Raw genomic sequence first — 26,566 nt, 5'->3', positions numbered from 1 at the left:
TACCTCTTATTTCCTTATGTATTTTTTGTTATTTAAATGTACCTTTAGGCATTCATTTATCTAAAATTTATTTTTCAGTTCTAGAGAAAGTGTATGAGCTCCTTGGAATATTAGGAGAAGTTCATCCTAGTGAGATGATAAATCATTCAGATAATCTATTTCGGGCTTTTCTGGGTGAGCTTAAGACTCAGGTATGATACTCTTTATGATATTCTGCTTTCATAGATTTGGTTGGGTTTTTTTCCTCAATTATATCTTTCTAACTCTTTGTTTTAGATGACATCAGCAGTAAGAGAGCCCAAACAACCTGTCTTGGCTGGCTGTCTGAAAGGACTGTCCTCGCTTCTGTGTAACTTTACTAAGTCTATGGAAGAAGGTATTTCAGGACTTTGCTTGATTTTCTTCCTGTATTCAAAAACTATAAGTCTAACAAAGACCACTAGTGTTGATTTTTTAAACTTTTTAACCAATTGTGAAATTGCATGCAGTTGTGAGAAATAATCCAGAAAGATTGATACACCTTCCCATTTTCCCTAAAGATTATATCTTTTATAACTATAGTACAACAGCACAATACCATATTAACATCGACACCATCCACTGACCTTCAGCACATCCCATCAGTTATACATGCACATGCTAGTGTGTGTGTATTAGATCTGAACAGTTCTGTCACATGGGTAGGTTTGTGTGTACATCACTAAACAAGGCAGATTCATCACAAGGTTCCATTGAGCTATTTTATTACAGCCATTTCTCCCCACAACCCCTATTCTGTCTCCATCTATAGTTCTGTTATTTCGAGAATGTTATACAAATGAACTCATAGGCTATAACTTTTTGTATCTATTTCATTTAGCATAGTCATACATGTTAGCATGTGTTATAATTTCCTTCCTTTTTAAGGTCAGCTAATGTTTCATTGTGTGAATATACCTCATTTTATTCACCTATTCATCCATTATTAGATACTTAGTTTACTTCTGCTTTTGATTATTACCAGTAGTGCTGCCATGAACATTGGTATACAAATACCTGTTCAGAGTCCCGGATTTCAGTTCTTTTGGATTACCCAGAAGTGTGATTGCTGGATGGTATGGTAACATTTTTAATTTTTTGAGGACTTGCCATATATGTATTTTTTTAATAGCAACTACACTATTTTTCATTCCCACTAGAAGTGCACAAGGGTAATAGCCATCCTAACAGATGTGATGTGGTATCTCATTGTAGTTCAAATTTGCACTTCTTTAACATTGAGCCTTTTTATGTGTATGCTTATTGGCCATTTCCATATCTTTGGAGATTTTTTTTTTTTTTTTTGTACTGGGGATTGTAGGGGTTGAGTCCAGGGGGCGCTTAACCACTTTGCCACATCCCCAGTTATTTTTATTTTTTATTTTGAGACAGAGTCTTGCTAACTTGCTTCGGTCCTCGTTAAATTGCCCAAGCTGGTCTAAAATTTGTCATCTTCCTATTTTAGCTTCCCAAGCTGCTGGGATTACAGATGTGAGCTACCACACCCAACTGTTTTTCTGTCTTTGGAGAAATGTCTGTTCAGATCCTTTGTCCATTTTTTTTTAGGTTAATCAGGTTGTTTGGCTTTTTGTTATTAAGTTATAGGAGTTATTCATATAGTTTGGATATCAGTTTCTTAGAAATGGTTTTTCAAATATTTTCTCCCATGGATTGTTTTTTCACTGTTGATTATTGTTTTTGATGCACAAAAGTTCTTTATTTTGGTTATTTTATTTTGCCTATGCTTTTGGTGTCATATCCTTGAAATCATCACCAAATCTCCATTGAATTGCTTTTGTACCTTTTAAAAAAAAATCAGTTGAGCATATCTTATGAGTCTGTTTCTGAGTTCTTTGATCTGATATATTTGACTGTCCCCTGCCATTAATGAACTGTCTTTTTGTTGAGTATGTTCTCCCATTTTATTCTTCTTTTGCAAAACAATTTAGTATCATGAACCCTGTGTTTTTCCACTATGAATTTTAGAATAAGCTTGTGTCTACAAAAATAGAAAATAAACAAAACCCTTGTTGCTGTTTTGATAAGCATTGCACTAAACCTTTGTGTCTATTTGGGAAAATTAACATCTTCACTATGCTGAGTTTTCCAATCCATAAGCAGTATATTTCCCCCATTTATTTAGGTCTTTGATTTTTTTTCATCAACATTTTGAAATTCTGAAGATGCAGATCCTTTCCTATGATTTTAAGTCTTCTTTAATATACTTTTCTTCATAGCTGTGTTCTCCTGGAATAATTCAAAGCTAAAGGTTTAGAAGATAATGTAACAGATACCACTCTAAGCTTATAAAACTTTATTTTATTTCTTAGTTTCTTTCTTTCTTTTTTTTTTAATTTATTTTTTAGTTTTAGGTGGACACAATATCTTTATTTTATTTTTATGTGGTGCTGAGAACCGAACCCAGTGCCTCATGCATGCTAGGCGAGCGCGCTACCACTTGAGCCACATCCCCAGACCTTTTCCTAGTTTCTTAAAAAGTGTTTTAGGGTCAAAAAAATTTGCCTTTAAAAATATTTGCTCTTTCTTGCACTTAAAATTTTAAGTTATTGCCAGCTTTTTGTACTTCTGTGTGTTTTGCTTTCATCAGGTTGCTCATTCCCAAAAAGAATAATTTTAAGGTGAGTGCAGTGACGCATGCTGTAATCTCAGTGGCTCAGGAGGCTGAGGCAGGAAGACGTAAGTTCAAAGCCAGCCTCAGCAATGGTGAGGCGCTAAGCAATTCAGTGAGACCCTGTCTCTAAATAAAATACAAATAGGGTTGGAGATATGGAGTAGTGGCCAAATGCCCCTGAGTTCAATCTCTGGTACCACCACCTGCCCGCCCCCTCCAAAGAAAAGAAAAAAAAGAATAATTTCACATTTCAACCTAATATTTTTTCTACTCAATTCTACCTTTTTTTTTTTTGGTGGTGCTGGGGATGGAATCTGTTTTACTTTGCCACTAAGCTATATCCCCATATCCTCAACCCTTTTTATCTTGAAACAGTGTCTCACTAAGTTGCCAGGACTGGCCTTGAATGTGTAGTCCTTCTGCCCCAGCTTCCTGAGTCCCTAGGATTATAGATGTGCGCCACTGTGCCCAGCTCTACTCAACCCTTATTATTGCTTCTTAGCAAGAAAAAATACTGGAGCAACCCTGTGTGATTTGCCTTCCTCTGTCTTACGTCCTGTTGCTCCCACTCTGTCAAGTTGTATTAGTCCACTTTGTATTGTTGTGACCACTCCCTGACAACAATTTAGAGGTGGGAAAGTTTATTTTTGCTCATTTTTTAGTCCATGGTTAGCCAGGCCTAAGGTAAGACGGAACATCATGGCTGAATGGTGTGGTGGAGGAAGCTGCTTCACTCATGGTGGCCAAGAAGGAAGAGAGAAGGGGCCATAGGGAAAATGAACCACTCCAGGGCATGCTTTCAGTGACCCACTCTTCCCACCCAGTTAGTACATTCAAACTAGTATGAACTGATTAGGTTACAGCTCTCATGTTCTAATGATTTCACTTCTGAATATTCTTGTGTTAACACAAGTGCTTATCCAGACATAAAGTAAGGAAGGAAAGTTTGATATAGGCTGTAACATGGGTCAATCTAGATGACATTATGCTATATGAAATAAGTGTGCCCCTGTGTCTGCATACTGTGTTTACACTGTTATTTTCTATTTGAATAAGTTTTTCCATAATACTTATTTTTTAAAAATGTTTAGTTGTAGATGGCCACAATACCTTTATTTTATTTATTTAGGTGGTGTCCCATGCATACAAGGCAAGCGCTCTTCCACTGAGCCATAACCCCAGCCCCTAATACCCATTTTTTCAGTCCCATTTCAAATGCTGCCATGTCTGTCAAGCCTTTCCTGAATATGCATAAAATTGTTTTCAATTAAATTCCATCCAGCTCCTATCATATAATCCTCTGGGCTGTTCTTCATTTGAAAGACAGTAGGTCTTTCCATCAAAAAAGCGTTTTTCTGCTCTTGCAGGTGACTGTTAGGGTGGAGAAATCAGTGATGAATAAACCATAACTACTGTATAGCTGCAGTGAATAATTTGGTGGGAGACAAATACAAATAACTGAATGTCATTCAGGCCAGGATAAGAACCTCACATTATAGTTTTGTGCCTGTTCTGTCTTGCCTTTTGGATCATAATTTCAGTAAGGTCAAAGGTTATATTTTATTCACATTTGTAATTCCCATAATAATTTGGCATGTGTTATGCATGGAATAAATACCTAAGGGTGTGGGGGGGTGGAATGTGTTTGGACTGGAATGAGTTACTTTATGTAATTCTTGAGGCAACCCTTAAAGAAGGTGTAAATTATCCCTGAGGCTCTGAGAGATTATCTAACAGAGCTTGTAAGTGATGAGTTGGATTTTAAACACATGTCTTCCTTGTTCCACATTTTTCTACTTTCCTCTAGTAATAACTGTGCAGCAGTATTGAGTTGCATCTCTCTAGTTGGATCCAGTGTTGAAAGGGGTTACTCCTGAATTCATAAGAGACTTGGAGTTAATGCAGTCAGCCTGACTGAAGCAAACCTGGTAATCTGCAGAGTTATTGGTAAAGTACATCAGGTGATACTGTAATGATTTGTAACAGGCTTTTTTTTGTTATTTCCCCAGATCCACAGACTTCAAGGGAGATTTTTGATTTTGCACTAAAAGCAATTTGTCCTCAGGTAGGATAAATATTACTCTTCAGTCTTTTATGGTTGAGATGTGTGATTTTCAAACACTGATGGTGAATTTTTTTTTTTCTGAAACAGATTGATCTGAAGAGATATGCTGTCCCCTTGGGTAAGAGTCTATATTTAATAAGTTGTGGTATTTTACATTACTCGATTAACATCTTGAATAAGTTTTTACTTAAACTATGAATGAAAGTGAGTGCTATAACATCTGTGATGTTTCATATTATAATTATTATAGAAAGGTTTTGGGAGTTTAGTTTTTATAACACAAAGCTGGATTGAGGTGATTATGCTCAGATTCATGATTTAAAAATATATTTATCTTAGGGTATCTTTCAGAGAATCCATGCTGTTTGATTCTGGCTTTGTTTAAATAAATCTGGATTTAGTATGATGTACTAAGTCTTCATGAACACAATTTTAACTTTGACATAGACCTGAAGCTTTCTTAGTTTTCTGCTTTGTTCTGGCTTATGTTGTCCTATTTTATTTCATTTTAAAAAATTTTATTAATATTTTGTATATGACAATGGAATGCATTACAATTCATATTATACATATAGAACACCATTTTTCATATCTCTGGTTGTATACAAAGTATATTCACACCAATTCTTGTCTTTATCCATGTAGTATGGATAATGATGTCCATCACATTCCACCATGATTTCTAACCCCATGTTCCCTCTCTTCCCTTCCCGCCCCTCTGCCCTATCTAGAGTTTGTTTATTCCTCCCATGCTCCCCCTCCCTACCCCACTATGAATCAGCCTCCTTATATCAGAGAAAACATTTGGCATTTGTTTTTTTTTGGATTGGCTAACTTCACTTAGTATTATTTTCTCTAACTACATCCATTTACCTGCAAATGCTATGATTTTATTCTCTTTTATTGGTGAGTAATATTCCATTATGTATATATGCCACATTTTTAAAAATTATTTTCTTTCATTTGTTTATTTATTTATTTATTTATTTTGGTTTGTGGTGCTGAGGATTGAACCCAGGGTCTCGGACGTGTGAGGTGAGCAGTCTACCGCTGTGCCACAACCCCAGCCCTATGCCACATTTTTAAAAAATCCATTTATCTACTGAAGGGCATCTAGGTTGGTTTCACAGTTTAGGTATTGTGAATTGCATGGCCATAACATTGATGTGGCTGTGTCCCCATAGTATACTGTTATGTTGTCCTATTTCAAGTATAATGTGTTTTGCATTTGCAGCTGGCCTACGCTTATTTACTCTGCATGCATCTCAATTTAGTACCTGCCTTTTGGAAAACTACATTTCTTTATTTGAAGTACTATCAAAGTGGTGTAGCCATATGAATGTAGAACTGAAAAAAGCTGCATATTCAGCCCTGGAATCCTTTTTGAAACAGGTACTACAAATTCAACTTTCATAATAAAATTTTTTTTTTTACAAAATTAAATACTAATCTTCTATGTATAAATTTGAAAAATAAATATAAGTGAATCCATTAGCATCTGTAGTGTTTAGAACAGAAGGCTTTACTTTCCATCAGTCTCATAACTGGCCCCTGGACCAAGAGAGCTAGTAAGATACTAATTTTGATCAGGACAGAGAGCCAACATTGAGGCAAGTCTCATGGAGCTAAGATGTGTCAGAGAATGAGTTAGAGGAAAGGCTGGGAGGTTAGGGCTACTCAAACTGGAGGTTGGGGGACCAAGGACCCCATCTCTCGGGAGGTAAGGGCTAGCTGCTATGAGAAGCTAGAGGCTTGTATGAGAGATTACCACAAGGATAGGGAGAGCACCTTTGTCCCTGTGGGTTTTCCGTATAGATAGGATGCAGTTGCAGAATTTCATCTGGCAAATTTTGAAGCAGATCTTTTTTGGCTGAGGGGAATGTGTTGTGATTGTGGTTCTGAGCAGTGGTTTCAAAATTGCTGTGCGCATCCAGAGGCATCTGGAAATTCCTGTAGTGTAGGCTAGGTGTTAAGGAGCTAGACTGCCAAGTTGGATCTGATGAAAGATCCTAGAGAGTCAAAATTTTGTTTGGAGAACTGTTAAAAATGAATAAGTGATAGTAAATGCACAGACTAGTCCAGGAAAACTGTGAACTGTGTGCAGACACTATTGGCCTGAGATTCACAGCTTAATAGGAGAGAGAGAGAGCACTGCTGTTCTTTGTCTGGGTGTGGTCCAACTCCCACAAAACTGAAATAAGTGTGCTTTGTGTCTGGCCCCCTACTGCTTCCTGCTGTCCCTCTCAACTTAGTGTTCCTCTGCTGTTCTCAACCTGCCCATCAAACTTGTCTGTCAAAGTTATTCTTGATATTAAGGTTGCTTCCTTTCCTGGTCCTCCTCATAAAAATGCCTGTTTTGCTTAATTGGCTGATCTTATTTGTTATAGAAAATGAAAGTTTATGGTATTATTTTTTTCTGGTTCACATAAATATGTTTGGATCTCAATAAACACTGGCTTTTGAGAGACGGCATTTCAGGCTTTGTTACTAAGATGAATAAGAACGTCCAGGACTTACGTAGGAGTCTTTTTGGAGGGAATCACACCTGGTGGCATCCCTGAATCAATGCTCACTAATAACACCTGCCTGTCATAGCAGAGGGTAGCTGGGGAGGGGGCCTGCAGGGATGACTATTAGCCCTCCTTTGGTTTGGCTATTTGCCGTTAATGAGCTTCACGGAACATCTTCATTGCAGATCTTTGCCAGAGAATTTAATTTCAGATTCCTGCTCCAATCCTTAATAAACACTTAGATTGAATAGATGTTATTTAATCACTGAAGATATTCTCCTAATACTGTGTAATTTTTGAAAAAGTTAAAGAGTTCAGGCAATTAAGAAGTTAGGAAACAATTCCCTCAGTGCTGTCCTTATAGCTGACTTCTGTTGCATGTTTAGGGGTTTCCAAAACTACCCTCAAATGTGATAGTTTGTGCTGGGCACAGTGGCACACACCTGTAATCCTAGTGGCTCAGAAGGCTGAGGCAGGAGGATTGCAAATTCAGAGCTAGCCTCAACAACTTAGTTTCCCTAAGGAACTTAGACTCTGTGTCAAAATAGAAAATAAATGAGCTACAGATGTGGCTATGTGGCTCAATAGTTGAACACCGGGGCTGGGGATGTGGCTCAAGCGGTAGCGCGCTCGCCTGGCATGCGTGTGGCCCGGGTTCGATCCTCAGCACCACATACAAACAAAGATGTTGTGTCCGCCGAGAAATAAAAAAAAAAATAAAATATTAAAAAAAAAAAAATAGTTGAACACCCCTGGGTTCAATTCTTGGTACCAAAATAAGAAAAAAAATGATTTTTTGCTAAAAAGGTTCATAAAACTCAAAGCTATTAAGTTCACAGTAATGGCTTATTACAGCTAAATGCAGAATTTAAAATCAAGTAAAGGAAGACACACAGTACAGAGACCAAGAAAGTACCAGACATGGAGCTTCTAGTGTCCTCTCCCTGTGGAGTCAGAACATTGTTTATTTTCCTGACACTGACGTGCCTAGCATGCCCACAGGCACGTACACAAAAGTGGGCATTATTGAGGTATAATTTATATATAGCAGCATGCATGTATTTTATTTTTTTTTTACAGTTGTAATTGATAAATATATGTACTGTGTAATTTGTTCAAGACAGAATACTTCCAGCCACTTAGTGTTTTGGTCAGCTTTTTCATTGCTGTGAACAAAAGACCTGAGAAGAACAGTTTTAATGGGGGAAAAGTTTATTTGGTGCTTATGGTTTCAGATGTTTCAGTGCATAGATAGCCAGCTCCATTGCTCTGGGCCCGAGATCAGGCAAAACATCACTGCAAAAGAGAGTGGTGGACAAAGGTGGCTGAGGATATGGTCTCCAGAAAGCAGAAGAGAGCTCTGCCCTCACCACAAAATATAAACCCCAAGGGCTGGTCCCCAGTGATCCACCTCTTCCAGTGACATCTGCCTGCCTATAGTTACCACACAGTTAATCCCTATCAGTGGATTAACACGCTGATTGTCAAAGCTCTTGTAACCCAATCATTTCACCTCTAAACTTTCTTGCATTGTCTTCACACATGAATGTGGGGGGACACTTCATATCTAAACCATAACACTTAGAAAATTCCCTTGAGCCTCTGCATTTTGTCCCCATTCCCAGCTATAGGCAACCAGTGCTTTCTGACACAAAATATTGGTTTTGCCTTTTGTAGAATTCCATGCAAGTTTTATAGTGTCTGTTCTGTTATGGTTAACTTGGTTTGCTCTGTCAGTGTTGGTTCTTTTCTTTTGGCATCAGGGGTGGGGGGGTGGTTGCCGGGGATAGAACTCAGGGGCATTTGGCCACTGAGCCAAATCCCTAGCTTTTTGTATTTTATTTAGAAATAGGGTCTCACTGAGTTGCTTAGGGCCTCACTAAGTTGCTGAGGATGGCTTTGAGCTTGTAATCCTCCTGCCTCAGCCTCCTGAACTGCTGTGATTACAGGCATGCACCACCACACCTGGCTCTATGAGTGTTTTTGAGAGTTTAATTTAACCATATTGTAGCGTGTGTCAGTAGTTCATTTTTATTGTTGCATAGTATTCCAAGGTATGGATAGTTTATTCACAGACATTTGTTTGTTTCTAATTTGGGGTTTTTGTAAATAAAATAGCAAAGTCCATTTGTACCCAAGTGTCAAATTTCTCTGTTTCTCTCTTTTTGGTACTGGAGATTTAACCCAGGGGAGCTTGTCCACTGAGCCACATGTCTAGCTCTTTTTTAAAATTTTATTTTATTTTTATTTAGCTAAGTTGCTTAAGGTGTCACTAAGTTGATGAGGCTGGTCTCAAACTTGCAACCGTCCTGCCTCCCAAGCCAGTGGGATTATTGGTGTGCACCACTTCACTCAGCTAACATTTCTCTTTAGTAAAAACTTAGAAGTGGCATTGCTGGATTACATGATAGATGTATGTTAAACTTTAGAGGAAACTATCAAACTCTTTTCCAAAGTGGTTTTACCATTTTACATTCCTGCCAGTGATGCAGGAATGTAAAATACTAAAACCACTTTTTTTCTAGTTTTCCTATGTACTCAATCATACTTGGTATTGTCACTTTAATTTTAGCTATTTCTAATGGTACATAATGTTATTGGGGTTTTATTTTGGATTTCTTTTTTTTTGGGTACCAGAGATTGAACTCAGGGGCACTCACCCACTGAGCTATATCCCCAGCCCTATTTTATATTTTATTTAGAGACAGGGTCTCACTGAGTTGCTTAGTGCTTTCTTGTCATTGCTAAGGCTGGCTTTGAACTCGTGATCCTCCTGCCTCAGCCTCCTGAGCCGCTTAGGATTATAGGCATGAGCCACCACGCCCAGGTTATTTTGGATTTCTGTGATGACTGTTGTTATTGATCCTTTTTTTCCCTGTGGTTATTAGCCACTTTTTTTTTGTTTTGGGGATTAAACCTAGGGGTGCTTAACCACTGAGCCATGTCTCCATCCCTTCTTATTTTGTTTTGAAACACTGAGTTGCCGAGATTGACCACAAACTTGAGATCCTCCTGCCTTAGCCTCCTGAGTCACTGAGATTACCAGTGTGTGCCACTATGTCCAGCTCCTGTATCCCCTTTAAGAAGGAATTTTCTTTAGGAAGTTTTGTAATAAATTTATAGTTTTATCATTTGCATTTAGGTCTATAATCCATTTTGAAGTACTTTTTGCTTATGTTATAAAATAAAGGTTGATGTCAATTTTTCCCCACATTTGTTGGTTCAAGCACCAGTTATTGAAAAGACTTAATTTCCCCCATTGACTTACCCTGACACCTTAGTCAAGAATTATTTGACCAAGCCAGGTGCAGTAATGCACACTTGTAATCCCAGCTACTTGGGAAGGTAGAGGCAGGAGGACCACAACTTCAAGATCAGCCTGAGTAACTTAGTGAGACTGTCTCAAAATAAATAGAAAGGGCTGGGGATGTAATTCATTGGCAAAACACCTGGGCTCAATCCCTAGTAATGCACACACAAGTCAATTGACCATATAAGTGTGGACTTATTTCTAGACTCTCTAGTTTGTTCCATTCACCTTTATGTTTGTCCTTGTATTAGCACTTCATTGTCCTCTAGCTTCATGTTATCTTATTTTCCATTATTATTTTTTGCTATTATAGATGCATTTTAAAATTTAAATGTTATCCCTATGGGAAAGAAATTTTTCTTTTTCTTTTTTTTTTAATATGTTTTTAGTTGTAGATGGACACAACACATTTATTTTATTTATCTTTTATGTGGTCCTGAGGATTGAACCCAGAGCTTCACACATGCCATATGAGCACTGTACCACTGAGCCACAACCCCAGTCCCCAAATTTTTCTTTTTTTATTTAATAGCTTTCTATAAATTTCTTATTAAAATCCTTGCAGGTTAGTTGCATTAAAAAAAAAAAAACACACAGTACCAAGAATAATGTGCAAATCTTCTTTTTTTTATTTTTTATTTAATTTTTTTTATTGGTTGTTCAAAACATTACAAAGCTCATGATATATCATCTTTCATATATTTGACTCAAGTGGGTTATGAACTCCCATTTTTACCCCAAATACAAATTGCAGAATCACATCGGTTACACACTCACATTTTTACATAATGGCATATTAGTGACTGTTGTATTCTGCTACCTTTCCTATCCCCTACTATCCCCCCTCCCCTCCCCTCCCATCTTCCCTCTCTACCTCATCTGCTGTTGTTCAATTCTCTCCCTTGTCCCCCCCCCTTTCCCCTCACAACCTCTTATATGTAATTTTGTGTAACATTGAGGGTCTCCTACCATTTCCATATGATTTCCCTTCTCTCTCCCTTTCTCTCCCCCTACTCGTCTCTGTTTAATGTTAATCTTTTCCTCATGTTCTTCCTCCCTGTTCTGTTCTTAGTTGCCCTCTTTATATCAAAGAAGACATTTGGCATTTGTTTTTTAAGGATTGGCTAGCTTCGCTTAGCATAATCTGCTCTAATGCCATCCATTTCCCTGCAAATTCCATGATTTTTTCATTTTTTATTGCTGCGTAATACTCCATTGTGTATAAATGCCACATTTTTTTTTTATCCATTCATCTATTGAAGGGCATCTAGGTTGGTTCCACAGTCTAGCTATTGTGAATTGTGCCACTATGATCATTGATGTGGCAGTATCCCTATAGTACGCTCTTTTAAGATCCTCAGGGAATAGTCCGAGAAGGGGAATAGCTGGGTCAAATGGTGGATCCATTCCCAGCTTTCCCAGGAATCTCCATACTGCTTTCCAAATTGGCTGCACCAATTTGCAGTCCCACCAGCAATGTACAAGTGTACCCTTTTCCCCACATCCTCGCCAACACTTATTGTTGTTTGACTTCATAATGGCTGCCAATCTTACTGGAGTGAGATGGTATCTTAGGGTGGTTTTGATTTGCATTTCTCTGACTGCTAGAGATGGTGAGCATTCTTTCATGTGCTTGTTGATTGATTGTATGTCCTCCTCTGAGAAGTGTCTGTTCAGGTCCTTGGCCCATTTGTTGATTGGGTTATTTGTTATCTTATTGTTTAATTTTTTGAGTTCTTTGTATATTCTGGATATTAGGGCTCTATCTGAAGTGTGAGGGGTAAAAATTTGTTCCCAGGATGTAGGCTCTCTATTTACCTCTCTTATTGTTTCTCTTGCTGAGAAAAAACTTTTCAGTTTAAGTAAGTCCCATTTGTTGATTCTTGTTATTAACTCTTGTGCTATGGGCGTCCTATTAAGGAATTTGGAGCCCGACCCCACAGTATGTAGATCGTAGCCAACTTTTTCTTCTATCAGACGCCGTGTCTCTGATTTGATATCTAACTCCTTGATCCATTTTGAGTTAATTTTTGTGCATGGCGAGAGAAAGGGATTCAGTTTCATTTTGTTGCATATGGATTTCCAATTTTCCCAGCACCATTTGTTGAAGATGCTATCCTTCCTCCATTGCATGCTTTTAGCCCCTTTATCAAATATAAGAAAGTTGTAATTTTGTGGATTGGTCTCTGTGTCCTCTATTCTGTACCATTGGTCCACCTGCCTGTTTTGGTACCAGTACCATGCTGTTTTTGTTACTATTGCTCTGTAGTACAGTTTGAGATCTGGTATCGCTATACCTCCAGATTCACACTTCCTGCTTAGAATTGCTTTTGCTATTCTGGGTCTTTTGTTTTTCCATATGAATTTCATGATTGCTTTATCTATTTCTACAAGATATGCCGTTGGAATTTTGGTTCTCATTGCATTAAACCTGTAGAGAACTTTGGGTAATATCGCCATTTTGATGATGTTAGTTCTGCCTATCCATTAACAGGGTACATTTTTCCATCTTCTAAGATCTTCTTCTATCTCTCTCTTTAGGGTTGTAGTTTTCATTATATAAATCTTTCACCTCTTTTGTTAGGTTGATTCCCAATTATCTTATTTTTTTTTTTGAGGATATTGTGAATGGAGTGGTTTTCCTCATTTCCATTTCAGAAGTTTTGTTGCTGATATACAGGAATGCCTTTGATTTATGCGTGTTGATTTTATATCCTGCCACTTTGCTGAATTCATTTATTAACTCTAGCAGTTTCTTTGTAGACCCTTTTGGGTCTGTTAAATATATTATCATGTCATCCGCAAATAGTGATGATTTAAGTTCTTCTTTTCCTATTTTTATGCCTTTAATTTCTTTTGTCTGTCTAATTGCTCTGGCTAGTATTTCAAGAACTAAATTGAATAGAAGTGGTGATAGAGGGCATCCCTGTCTTGTTCCAGATTTTAGAGGGAATGCCTTCAGTTTTTCTCCATTTAGAATGATGCTAGCCTAAGGTTTAGCATATATAGCTTTTACAATGTTGAGCTAAGTTCCTATTATCCCTAGTTTTTCTAGTGTTTTGAACATAAAGGGATGCTGTACTTTGTCGACAATGTGCAAATCTTCTAAAATCCCACTACCAACAAAAAAAAATCACTATTTTGATGACCCCTTTCTCATTTTGTCTTCTTCCCCCCTTCTCCTTTTGCCCTCTCTTTTCCTCTTTTTGTAGAAGGAAGGAGTGAAGAGAAAGATATTTTGCCCTAAAGGAGTATTATTCACAGTTTTTGCAACCTTGAGATTTTCCACTGTTGTATGTTCTCTTGATGGCACATCGAGTTCTGCATGATTAATTTTTAATGATATTATGATATAGCATTGTTTCATATGCTAAAATATTTTATTCTATCCTGTCTTCTCGGTAAATTTCAGAAAATGAAAAACTTTTGAAATTAAGATATTATTTATTTACTTCTTGAGAAACATGTTCATGGTCTGTTTTGTGAAAGGAAATTTTGAAGCAATATCCGTGATTCTCCATCCTTGTAAAATGAATGGGGAACAAAGACCGGAGAAGGACAAATGCTAAGACCTGATGGCTTTGGGTAGAATTAGGGAATGTTGTAGTTGGTTGGTGATGGAAGGTGGCTCCTTTTTCCCTTTCCATCTGTTCATTATCTCAAGTCTTTCCATTCTTATCCTAGACAGTCTTTGTCCTAAAATTAGGAAAGCTCTTTTGATTACCTATGTTTTTGCGTTTAGGCCACTGTTGCTTAGTTGGTAGATAATCATCTATTTGCTTTTAAAAGCACTTTTTTTTTCCCCTTCCCTCACTTCATTTAAGCTTTATAATCTGTAGCTTATTTTTAATAAGTTTGTGATTCCTTGTCTTTCTGATTCTAAGTTGTAATTTATATTTGTTATGACTTCTGAATTCATTGTCCACTGGGTCTGATAGTTTCATTCACACTTTGGATGACATGTGCTCCAATGACTACTTTCTGCTTTATCAAAATTTGTATTTTGCATGTGTGCAGATCACTTTCTACATTTCCCTGTCTCTTTTAGTTCATTTCTTTAGGAAGAATATATCACATACAATAAATATATCATTATTTAAGAGTCTATCTTTCTTGAACTTCAGACTAAGCAAATGGAAGTAAAGTGTCTTATGAGTAACAGAAATTATAACTGTTAGTATGTAAATAGTATAGAAACAATTTCAGTTTTTTCATATTTGTATAGATTATTTTGCTATTAAGTATTTCTAAAGATAAATATTATGTAATTACAGATTTCTTTTATGGTGGCAAAAGATGCAGAGGTGCATAAGACTAAGCTCCAGTACTTTATGGAACAATTCTATGGAATCATCAGAAACACAGATTCAAACAACAAGGAGTTATCCATTGCTATCCGTGGATATGGACTCTTTGCGGGAGTATGGCTCATTAATTAACTCTATTCTTTTTGTTTCACCTGAGTGTTTAAAGGATAGTGTCTCATACTTGTGACAGTATTATTGTCAGTTGTTAAGAGCTTTTTCAGTGTTTACTATGTAAGAATCCTTTAATACATGTTATCTCAGAGCCTTATAACTCTTCTATAAGCTGAGTATTATTCTGTTTTATGCACGAGGAAACTGAGATCCAGAGAAATTAACTTATCAAAGGATACACAGAATTGATAAAGTCTAAAGACCAAAAGCCCATGTTTTTCTCTGTGCTGTATTGTTCCTTATTTAAAGAAAAAAAAAGTAAAACTGTAGTTGTTGGTGGCACACTCCCATAATCCCAGGGAGTAGGGAGACTGAGGCAGGAGGATTGCAAATTTAAGGCCAGCTTTAGCAACTTTTTGAGATCTGGTCTTAGAATAAAAAATAGTTGCATTATCAGATTTGTGAGTTAAAAAAGAAGACTATGCTCATAGTGTGGAGCATGGTGTAATAGTGTATCCTGGACATCTGTTTAAGTCTGGTCTTCCTGGGATTGCCTAGCTTCATAAGGGCACTGACTGCATGTGACCCACCATCTAAACAGTGCCTAGAACATAGTTAATCAAAAAAATGTCCTGTGTATGAATAACTAGAGTGTGATCACAGCTTAGTATAAAAAGCATCTTAATAAGATATTTTATATAAAGTAAACAAGTAAGTAGTTTGCTAATATCAGTTTATAATAGCATGGCTTAACATGACATCCTAAGTAACTTTGTTTTGATGTGGATAAGTTTGATAAAGAGTTATGTTTTGCTTTTCTTAAAGCCTTGTAAGGTTATAAATGCAAAAGATGTTGACTTCATGTACATTGAGCTCATTCAGCGCTGCAAGCAAATGTTCCTCACCCAGACAGACACTGTTGATGACCATGTTTATCAGATGCCCAGTTTCCTCCAGTCTATTGCAAGTGTCTTGCTTTACCTTGACACAGTAAGCGAAATTGTTATAAATTGTGTACAATTTGAATATTTAATCTTGTTTTTTTTTTTCAAATAATTTGGTGGAGTCATGTCGTTCCTTTAGTGTAGGCACTATTGTGGTCAATATGACATTTTAATAATATTTTTTATTAATAGACTTCCCATTAGTAACTTGATTTCTTATCCAGAGAAGATAAAAGTACGTGTTACTTTTTCTGTTCTAAAAAATTAAGAATCACTGCTTGGGATACAATTGTGCCTTAACTATCAGATAATTTTATTCTAATTTCTTTTAGGCAGTCATAAGCATTAAGCTTGGCAGAGAAGTTTTCATGTATCTAAAACATGCTTAATGTAGTTCTAATTGGTTTGGATATTTGTATTATTCATATATTTATTCTCTCCTGTAACTTTTAGTTTGCTTTTCATTTCTGCTAGGTTCCTGAGGTGTATACTCCAGTTCTGGAACATATCATAGTGGTACAAATAGACTGTTTCCCACAGTATAGTCCAAAAATGCAGTCAGTTTGTTGTAAAGCCATAGTGAAAGTTTTCCTAGCCTTAGCAGAAAAAGGACCAATTCTCTGGAATTGCATTAGTACTGTGGGTAAGTTTGCCATTCATTCTTGTTCTTCTTTTTTTTTTTAATAAAAAAAAATGACAGCGGAATGCATTACAATTCTTATACATATATACCACAATTTTTCATATCTCTGTTTGTATATAAAGTATGTTGACACCGAATTCGTATCTTCATACATGTACTTTGGATAATGATGTCTATCACATTCCACCATCCTTGCTAATCCCCTGCTCCCTTCCTTTCCTTCCCACCCCTCTGCCTATCTAGAATGCATCTAATCCTCCCATGCTTCCCCTCCCTACCCCCCTATGAGTCAACCTCCTTATATCAGAGAAAACATTTGGCATTTTTTTTTGGGGTTTGGCTAACTTCACTTAGCATTATCTTCTCCAGCGTCATCCATTTACCTGCAAATACCATGATTTTATTCTCTTTTATTGCTGAGTAAAATTCCATTGTGTATATACGCCACATTTTTTTTTTATCCATTCATCCACTGAAGGACATCTAGGTTGGCTCCACAGTTTAGCTATTGTGAATTGTGCTGCTATAAACATTGATGTGGCTGTGTCCCTGTATTTTTAAGTCCTTTGGGTATAGTCCGAAAAGAAGGATAGCTGGGTCAAATGGTGGTTTCATTCCCAGATTTCCGAGGAATCTCCATACTGCTTTCCATATTGGCTGCACCAATTTGCAGTCCCAAAGTGCAAAGTGAGTGTACCTTTCTCCCCCACATCCTCGCCAACATTTATTGTTGTTTGTCTTCATAATAGCTGCCATTCTGACTGGAGTGAGAACATTCTTGTTCTTATGATGATGAGTAATGAATACTTAATGTATTACATAACATCTACTAAATTCCTTTGTTTTAGGCTGGGAATGTAGCTCAGTGATAGAAAGCCTGCCCAGTATGCATGAGCCCCTGGGTTTAATCCTCAGCACTGCAGAAAAATAAATAAATAAATAAATAATAGGATTCTTTTGTATCTTAAAACCCTTTTAGAGAATTCTTAAAATTTTGGTGGGTCAAAATATTTTTTTCCCCTCATACTTAGTTTCTGAATTTAATAGTTCAAATTTTAAAACTAAGGATACTAACAAATTTAGAAAAAAAATTGAGTGGTGAAGTTATAAAAAGTGTTGTTTTTGTTGCCCATTTGGTTATATTTTTCAGTGTTCATTTTTATTTTTATTTTTTATTTTTTTAGTGCATCAGGCTTTAATCAGAATATGTTCTAAACCTGTGATCCTTCAAAAGGTAAATTCTGAATCTAATGTTTCAAAATAAGTCTTTTTTATCACCGTAGGATAGAAATGTTGCTATAGTTTTAGTATGTAAATATATAAAAGTGGCCTTTCTTCTTCATTAGCCATGCCTTACATTTTAAAAAATGTTGGTCATAATACCTATATTGTGTGAGGTGAATATATTTCTCACAAGATGTGAAATTCCTCAGCTGGGTGCAGTGGCGCATGCCTATAATACCAGCAGCTCAGGAGGCTGAGGCAGGAGGATCCTGAGCTCAAAGCCCGCCTCAGCAAAAGCAAGGTGCTAAGCAACTCAGTGAGACCCTATCTCTAAATAAAATACAAAATAGGGTTGGGGATGTGGCTCAGTGGTTGAGAGCCCCTGAGTTCAATCCCAGGTACCAAAAAAAAAAAAAAAAGATGAAATTCCATAAACATAACTTTACTGTGTGTGTGTGTGTGTGTGTGTGTGTGTGTGTGTGTATATATATATATATATAATGTGTATGTGTATACACACACACACACACACTTTTTTTTTTCCTTTTTCTTTTTTTTTGTGATGCTGGGGATTGAACCCAGGCCTCATACGTGCCAGGCAAGCATTCTACCAACTGAGCTAATCCCCAGCCCTCTTTTATATATTTTTACGAAAAAGAAATGTTTTCTTGGCTAGGGTTGTAGCTCTGGGGTAAAGCTCTTGCCTAGCACATGTAAGGCACTGGGTTCGATTCTTAGCAACACATAAAAATAAAATAAATAAATAAAATGAAGGTATGGTGTCCATTTACAACTAAAAAAAACTGTAAAAAATGTTTTCTCTTTTGGAACTCTAGGATAAAATACTAAGGTATATTATGGGAGACATACCTTAGTTACTAGAAATTATAGTAAATAGGTTAAGATGAGAGATTGAACTGTGTAAGAAAAGAGAAAGAATGATTTATTGTGCATCTGGTGGATAATGTGTCAAAATAGTTTTTGGTTTTAGTCACAGAACAATCATCCTTTTTTCAGCTTCTTTTTATTGTGCTTTCAAATATGTCTTCCTTGATCTGATTGTATAAGTCTCCTGCTGGTTGCAGTTTTAGTTAAGAAAAGTCTGAAAATCAGCAAGTTCTGGCAGCCAAGCTGCTTTTGTGAGTACATCAGTCAATATTGCCTTGCTTTCTTTCTGGCCCAGGGTGCTGACTCTGAATCTAAAGACCAACGAGCCTCCGGGGAGGTTAGAACTGGCAAATGGAAAGTACCCACGTATAAAGACTATGTGGATCTTTTTAGATATCTCCTGAACTGTGACCAGATGATGGTAAAATTTATAATTTTAAAGCTACAAATGTTCCCCAGTTCCCTTTTTTCAATAATTATTGACTAAATACTTGTTTCAGAGTTACGTTGTGATAACTTTGAAAAGTTTTTAAAAAATACTTCAAGTAATGAAAAATTTAAATAGTTGAAGACAAAGTGAGACTAGAAGCTGGGTGCAGTGGTGCACTCCTGTAATAGCGCCTATGCTGAGATAGGAGGTTTGCAAGTTTGAGGCCAGCTAGGGCAAAATAAAATAAAAAGACCTAGGGTATCGCTCAATGGTAGGGGTGCTTGCCTAATATCCTTAAGGCCCTGCATTCATTCCCAAGTACTATAAGGGGGGAAAAAAAGTGAAACTAGGAAAAAAGTTAATTGAATGGAATACAAATGTAGAGCTCTTTTAAATTGATTACTGTAGCTAAGTCTTTTTTTAGCTTCATGGGACAGGATAATGTAATTGGTAGTAAATTATTATTTTCATCAGGTCCAGTGTCTTAGGAAACAAAAAGTATAACAGTATTATCACCAGAGAACTATCTCACCCCTTGCCACATTTTTTTGGGTGCTAGAGATTGAACCCAGGGTCTCATGCATGCTAAACACACAATCTGCTGTTGAACTATACCTCCAGCCCTCTTTATCTGCTTAAGATAAAGATAAATTAAATCCAATTGGTTGAATAGGTGTGAAGGTGATTAGTGCATAGTTACTATTTACATTAATTATATTAGAATAATACCTCCTGCCTACTATTATTCTGGTAGATATTTCTTCACTTTCTACATTAGGCTTGGTTGCCTAATGTTTTAATATATCCATTGACAAAGCATTGATACCTAGGGCATGCAACTTTTTGTCAATAGATAATTTCTATCTTGTCAAAAAATTTTAGGTTTTTTTGCTTTTTTTTATTGAGTTAAAATAGTATAGCAGTTATTAATTTTATCCAAAATATTTATTGTATGTAATGTTAGATATCCCTATATTTGGAAGTTAAATCCCATAGAATGTGTGAGAATAGGCAGAGAAATTAAGACTATAATTTTGGAATGATAAATAGGTTCACTTTTAAAGAAATGGGATTATACTTTCCAGTTTATTGTGAGGCTGGGTATATATTTACCTATTATGCAAGTATGTGTTTACACATGTGTACATATATGTGTATGTACACAAACAAATAATGTATATGTTTCTTACATTTGTGTGTTTATGGACATTTGCACACAAATTGTTAGAGTAATGTTTTGACAGGGCTTTGTCTAAATCTTCTCATTCACTGCTATGTACAAAGTATTTGGTACATGACTATATAAGTTGTATTATCTGACTGAAATGATGCTGTAATAATGATTTCGAAAGGTTTTTGAAGCTTGAAAACATCAGGTAAATCTGCCTCAGTTTACATATCACTGGTTCCATGATACCTAAAAATACAAGAACCTGTGTATGTATCTTTTTAAAAAATATCTTAATGCTTATAAATACTCATCCTAAATATTTCTTTGTACAAAATTTTGAAGTTTTTTTCCTTTATTTAAAGGATTTTATTTTAGCAGACGAGACATTTCTCTTTGTGAATTCTTCCTTTCAAAGTCTGAATCATTTACTCTATGATGAATTTGTAAAATCCATTTTGAAGATTGTGGAGAAATTGGATCTTACACTAGAAAAACAGACTTTTGGAGAACAAGAGGTTAGAATTTTTTGTCAATAATATTGCATCATTTTATAGTAACTTTCTTTGCATGTAAATATTCAGGGAATAATAGCACATCTTTAGGGGGTTGAAGCAAATTGATTTCATTGGGTGGGATTACTATATGCCATTGATGCTTTTCTGTTGGGTATAGACTTATTGTACACAAAATGTTATCAGTGGATTATTCAAAAAGCAATTTCTATGTTTAATATGTTAAAACTTTTTTTTTTTTTTTTTAATTTGTTGGGTTTATTTCTCGCTTTGATAGATGAGACTTTGTACAGTAGGAAAGGGAAGCGTGGGGTTCCTTGTTTTTTGTTAAGAACACTCCAAACTGGGGCAGAAAATATCAAATTTGCTCTTGAGATATTAGAATGCAGGTAATAGACTGAACATACCCAGGGTTTGTAGCCTGGATAATAGGTAAATCTTTGCTTGAAGTTGCTAGCGTGGAGCTGCCCTGCTCTTTTCTGAGGTGTCTGTAGAGACAGCAAACCACAAGACTGAGACTAGTGTGAAAGGGTTAGAGGTTTCGTTGGAAAACTTTTAGTTTGCTTTTGATCGTAGTGATAATTTTAAGCGCATTTGTGCTTGTTAGAGTTCACGTGTATGTAATTCCACTGCACTTGTGAAGGTACATGAGAGATGATGGGATAGTGGAGAGAATATGCAAAGGGGAAAAAATGGAAGCGTTATAAGGCCATTGCCACATTGGCTGTATTATACTTGTAATGTGCAGTTTTTTTATGCTGGGTGGTAGAAACCAGTGTGAGTTGAATTATTTTATGTGTTGTATGCTTGTTTAAGATAATTTCATTAAAAAAACCAAACCAAACCAAAACAAAACAAAAAAACTCTCTGAAAGGATATTTCTTGGAACTGTGTCATCCAACATACAAACACTTGTTCATCTTCATTCAGAAGTCTTCACTGGCTTCTCTTTCTCTGTGGTCCACCCTTTTTGCCTGTGCCAGCAGGTCCCCTGTCACCTCTGTCATAGCTGGTCTCCAGTCCTTTGTAGGTTCTGTCTCTGTGTTTATAACCTGTTGTTTAATATTAGAATTTGAATATACAAATTGTATTTGATAACATAGATTTGGTAACACAAACATAATATGTTTAAAATTAAACTTCATATACTCCCCCCAAATTACATTTTTCGTTGTCTTATTACTGTTCATTATTCTTTTTTTCCCAGTTGGAAAGCTCCAAGTTATCATTGATCCTTCTTAACCTTTTACAGTTCTGCCTCTGTCCAAGTATCACTGCTGGCTTCTTGAAGAAATCAGACCCTTGTTTTATTTCTCCCATTCTTTTCATCACTTCATGATTTCTTTGGTTTTTCTGTTGCTTCAAGTCCTGTTGTTCCTCCCAGACTGCAGGCTCTTAAGAACCTGTCTCTGCCTTTATCACGTTTTCATTCTTTCCTCATAGCATCAGGTCTAGGACAAGAAGATTGAAAAGTTATTTGTTGAATAATATGTGATCGAATAGTACAGTGTTTGGTACAATTAATTTTTAAGGATGGAAATGAGGCTACTGGTGTTTGGGTGATCCCGACTTCAGATCCAGCTGCTAACTTACATCCTGCTAAACCTAAAGATTTTTCAGCTTTCATTAACCTGGTGGAATTTTGCAGGTACTTTGTAAAATTTTAATTATTTAAGACTGAAAATTATTAGTAATTGGGTATAATAGAGGAAATACCCTTAAATAAATATAAGAAATAAAATAGTATAAGGATTTAAATCTAAAATCATTTATGTATAGACCTTTAAAATATATCTAAATGAGCCTTTTAAAAAATCTAAAGGTAGATTAAAAAAGCATTTACTTAAAATGTTATACAATAGAATTATAATTTTTATAACCCATGTATTTTTAAAGATAAATAAAAATTAGTAGGATAAAAATTTCTACCTTAAACATTTAATTTGTTTTTACAGAGAGATTCTCCCTGAGAAACAAGTAGGATTTTTTGAACCTTGGATGTATTCATTTGCATATAAGTTAATTTTGCAGTCTACACGGTTGCCACTCATCAGTGGTTTCTACAAATTGCTTTCTATTGCAGTGAGAAATGCCAAGAAAATAAAATATTTCGAGGTAAGAATTTTGGAAAATATGGTTTAGTCTTGTTGTTTTCATTCTTTTTTTCCCCCCTTTGGGAAAAAATGAGTATATATGATGCATTATGAAATATATGTGATTATGGCATATGCAGTTTTAAAGTCTACTAATTATATGTATATGTGTGTGTATATATATGTATATTTGCATGTATATATATGTTTTTGTTTTTGTGATACTGGGGATGCTCTACCACTGAGCTACAACCTTTTTTAAAAAATATTTTTATTTTGAGATGGAGTCTTATTAACTTGCCAAGGCTGGCCTTGAATTTGTGACCTCCTGCCTCAGTTTCCCTAGTCGCTGGGATTATAGGTGTGCGCCATCACGTCTGGCTTTATTATATATTTTTATTTTCATTTTTTTGGGGAGTGCTGGTGATTGAACCCAGGGCCTTGTGCATGCGAGGCAAACATTCTACCAACTGATCTGCGTCCCCATCCCCTTTTATTTTTTATATATATATATATTTATTTTTATTTTTATTTTTTTTTAAGAGAGAGAATCTTTTTTTTTTTTTTTTTTTTGGTAGATGGACACAACACAATGCCTTTATTTTTATGTGGTGCTGAGAATCGAACCTGGGTCCCACTCGTGCTAGGCAAACGCCGCTCTACCCCTGAGCCACAATCCCAGCACTTATTATATATTTTTAAAAGTTGATATTTGAGTGTCAGTTGGATGACTGTCTTTGAAAAGTTAGTGGCATTTTCTGCTTTGATTTTTAACCACCTGGCTAATTTATTCAAGATTCCTAGGAATTTTTGAATTGCAGTCATTATTTGTAAGTTGTGGGCTGTCTCCATACTTAGCTAATCAGAAACTCTGGGGGCAAGCCTGAGTGATTTGTGCAGCAATTCATCCAGATATTTTGGTGCGTTCTGAGTTTTGAGAATGACTGTGATAGCATCCATGAGGCTCCATTTTGTCACACAAGTACTCTGCTTGTGTAATTTCAGGAGAAGCAGGTCTCCCAGAACACAGATATCTTACTGGAAGATGGAAAGGGAAATGGACTTAGTTCAGCTTCCCTCTTCCTGTTCTATTTCTTATTGGCCTCTGCCTGGAAATGCTCTTATAGCTGAGTCTCTTTTTTTTCCACACTGGACTTTGGTAAAGTGGAATGAGTTTAGCCCTCTGGAGAAAGGTTGGGAACTGCTGGATTAGAATATAATATTTCCTAATTCTTGCTTAGTGTACTAATTTGATATTTTATTTGACAGGGAGTTAGTCCAAAGAGTCTGAAATGCTCTCCTGAGGACCCAGAAAAGTATTCTTGCTTTGCTTTATTTGCAAAATTTGGTAAAGAGGTAATTTTTAAGTGATTTATCTTAGTGTTTTATAGGTTATTTTTAAATGAATGTGTAGTGAAAAAATCCTAGTGATCATAAGTGACATAATTTTTTTAAAAAACTGGTTTGCTAAATTCAGATTGGAAGTTAAGGTCTTTAAAAAACTAACACAGCAAATCATTGTGTTTCAAAAGTACCTTGAATTCCCTTAAAATAATTCAACTGAGTGATGACAACTCAAAATCAAAATATATTTCTTAATTTTTTCATATAGAGGGGAATTAGGCCCTTCAACAAATTATCTTGGAGATCAGTGGTTAGTTTGTAAGTGAACATGGTCATGTCAAATAAAGTCTATGTGCTCATTCTTTGTATTTGAAAATAGACTAAAAGTTTTAAAATTGATTTTCAAATTGCAGTCTCTCTTCAGATATTTACTATTGTCTTATTTCTCATTAAGGTATCAGTTAAAATGAAACAGTACAAAGATGAACTTTTGGCCTCCTGTTTGACCTTTGTTCTGTCTCTGCCACATGACATCATTGAACTTGACTTTAGAGCCTACGTCCCTGCATTGCAGGTAGATGAATTTTTTTGAGCAGACCCACATCTTCATTGCTATTATTTTTCCTAAAGAGCATGGAGATACCAAGGATCTCCATGCAGAATCACATATGCAGGCTGCATGAGTGGCTTAGCCTCTGCCACTTCCCAGCTTCGGTGCTCAGGAAACCTGACATGGCCTCTCTGAGCTTCCCTTGCAGGCAAATGTGAGAATTACACCTTGCATATGTTGGAAGTCCGTAGTAAACCACCAGTCTTGTGAACTGGTGCTGTTTGTTTTCCTTGTGGTGACCTGGACTGTACCCACATACCTCCAGCAATGTCTGGGCTCCTGTGATAGAATAATGGTGTATTACACAGAAACCACAATTAACTGGTGGTTTTTTTTTTTTTTTCTTTAAATCTCAAATTCACCATTTTTCTCTTTATCATGTTTGGATTGACATAGATGGCATTCAAGCTGGGTTTAAGCTATCCCCCGCTGGCAGAAGTAGGTCTGAATGCTCTTGAAGAATGGTCAATTTATATCGACAAGCATGTAATTCAGCCTTATTACAAAAATATTCTCCCCTGCCTTGATGGATACCTGAAGACTTCCACTTTATCAGGTAAGGTTTAAAAAAATTGAAATATGCATCATGATTAATAGGACTGTTCATATTTTTTGAAACTTAAAATTTGAACCCAGTGTTTTCATTATATGTTTGTTTTTATTCCCTAGTTATCTCAATATAATTGCAACAATAGGAAATGTAATCAAGTTATTAAAATATTTTTCGTTTTATTTGTTTATATCTTACTAAGATTTATAAAATCTTCAGGGATAGAAGCTCTTTGTAATTCCTAATATACTACCTTGCAAAGAATTTTTGAATAAATCGGACAAGAATTAAAAATATCAGAAGCCAGGCATGGTTGCACACACCTGTAATTCCAGTGGGCTTGGTGGGCTGAGACAGGAGAATTGCAAGTTCAAGACCAGTGTCAGCAATTTAGCGGGACCCTGTCTCAAAGTAACATTGAAAGGGCTAATAATGTAGCTCAATAGTAGAGCACTTACCTTTCATGTATGAGGGCCTGAGTTTGATCCCCAGTACTTCCAAAAAAGAAAGGAGAAAAAAAAAAGAAAGTAAATAGTGATTTTGTGTTTTTGTTGGATTTTTATTCATTTTTAAAATATAAGCTAAGAATTGGGGGGGAAAAAAAAGGTCAATGGAGAAGAAATAGGTTTAGGAAAAGATTTTTAAAGAAAAAATCATCTGACCAGGCAAAAAATATTACTAATCAGGGAATGTAGTACTAACAGTCAAAAGGCTGGATTTACTTAAATGAGAATGAAAAGGAATATTACCAAGTGCAAGCAAAAAGAAAGATTCAGTTGGGAGAAAGACTGAAGTATTAGTAAGAATTTTAGAATTTTAAATTTCACTATATTAAAAGTGGAAATGAAATGTTTTATTTGTGAAGTTTTACCTATGTAAATCATTGTTTTGTTATTAAATGTTATTGTCTTGGAAACATTAAATAGAAGTTATCTGACAGATTTTACTGTATCTAGTTGAAACATTCTGAATGTATATTCAGAATTCTTGAAAAAAGTTCAAATTTTGGAAGATTTTTATATAAATGATTGTGAGTCTTGTTTTAGGGATGAAAAAATTTCATAGTAGTTAATCTCTATAGTTTAGGCTTTTAAAATGCATATTATATAAGGTGTACTGCTATTTGAGTAGTTGACAAAAATTCATACACTTAGAATATACGAAATAGCAAAAATCTTGTAGTATTTTTATTTTTTGTTTTGCA

At 35.8% G+C, this 26,566-nt stretch overlaps 1 protein-coding gene across 4 annotated transcripts in view; it reads left to right on the top strand.

The window, feature by feature from the left end:
- Positions 1-26,566, top strand: part of Prkdc (protein kinase, DNA-activated, catalytic subunit) — a 175,861-nt gene that overhangs the window by 5,589 nt on the left and 143,706 nt on the right. For 3 of the 4 annotated variants that reach the window (XM_046428525.2, XM_046428524.2, XM_046428526.2), the window contains exons 6-21: positions 79-191; positions 277-376; positions 4,660-4,715; positions 4,803-4,833; positions 5,950-6,107; positions 14,810-14,956; positions 15,779-15,943; positions 16,372-16,540; positions 17,725-17,774; positions 18,948-19,073; positions 20,616-20,768; positions 22,298-22,413; positions 22,721-22,880; positions 24,128-24,214; positions 24,657-24,776; positions 25,209-25,368. In XM_046428525.2, coding sequence (XP_046284481.1) covers positions 79-191; positions 277-376; positions 4,660-4,715; positions 4,803-4,833; positions 5,950-6,107; positions 14,810-14,956; positions 15,779-15,943; positions 16,372-16,540; positions 17,725-17,774; positions 18,948-19,073; positions 20,616-20,768; positions 22,298-22,413; positions 22,721-22,880; positions 24,128-24,214; positions 24,657-24,776; positions 25,209-25,368 — 1,911 coding nt within the window. The remainder of the gene's footprint in view (positions 1-78; positions 192-276; positions 377-4,659; positions 4,716-4,802; positions 4,834-5,949; positions 6,108-14,809; positions 14,957-15,778; positions 15,944-16,371; positions 16,541-17,724; positions 17,775-18,947; positions 19,074-20,615; positions 20,769-22,297; positions 22,414-22,720; positions 22,881-24,127; positions 24,215-24,656; positions 24,777-25,208; positions 25,369-26,566) is intronic. The other variant, XM_058574014.1, reaches the window with a different exon arrangement.

The sequence above is a fragment of the Marmota monax genome, unplaced genomic scaffold (genome assembly GCF_021218885.2).
Source record: "Marmota monax isolate L192 unplaced genomic scaffold, Marmota_monax_Labrador192_F-V1.1 WCK01_AAM20220418_F8-fsc00044, whole genome shotgun sequence".
Lineage (NCBI taxonomy): Eukaryota > Metazoa > Chordata > Mammalia > Rodentia > Sciuridae > Marmota > Marmota monax.
The sequence above is the reverse complement of the archived record's forward strand: the minus strand, read 5'-3'. Positions and strand labels throughout refer to the sequence as shown.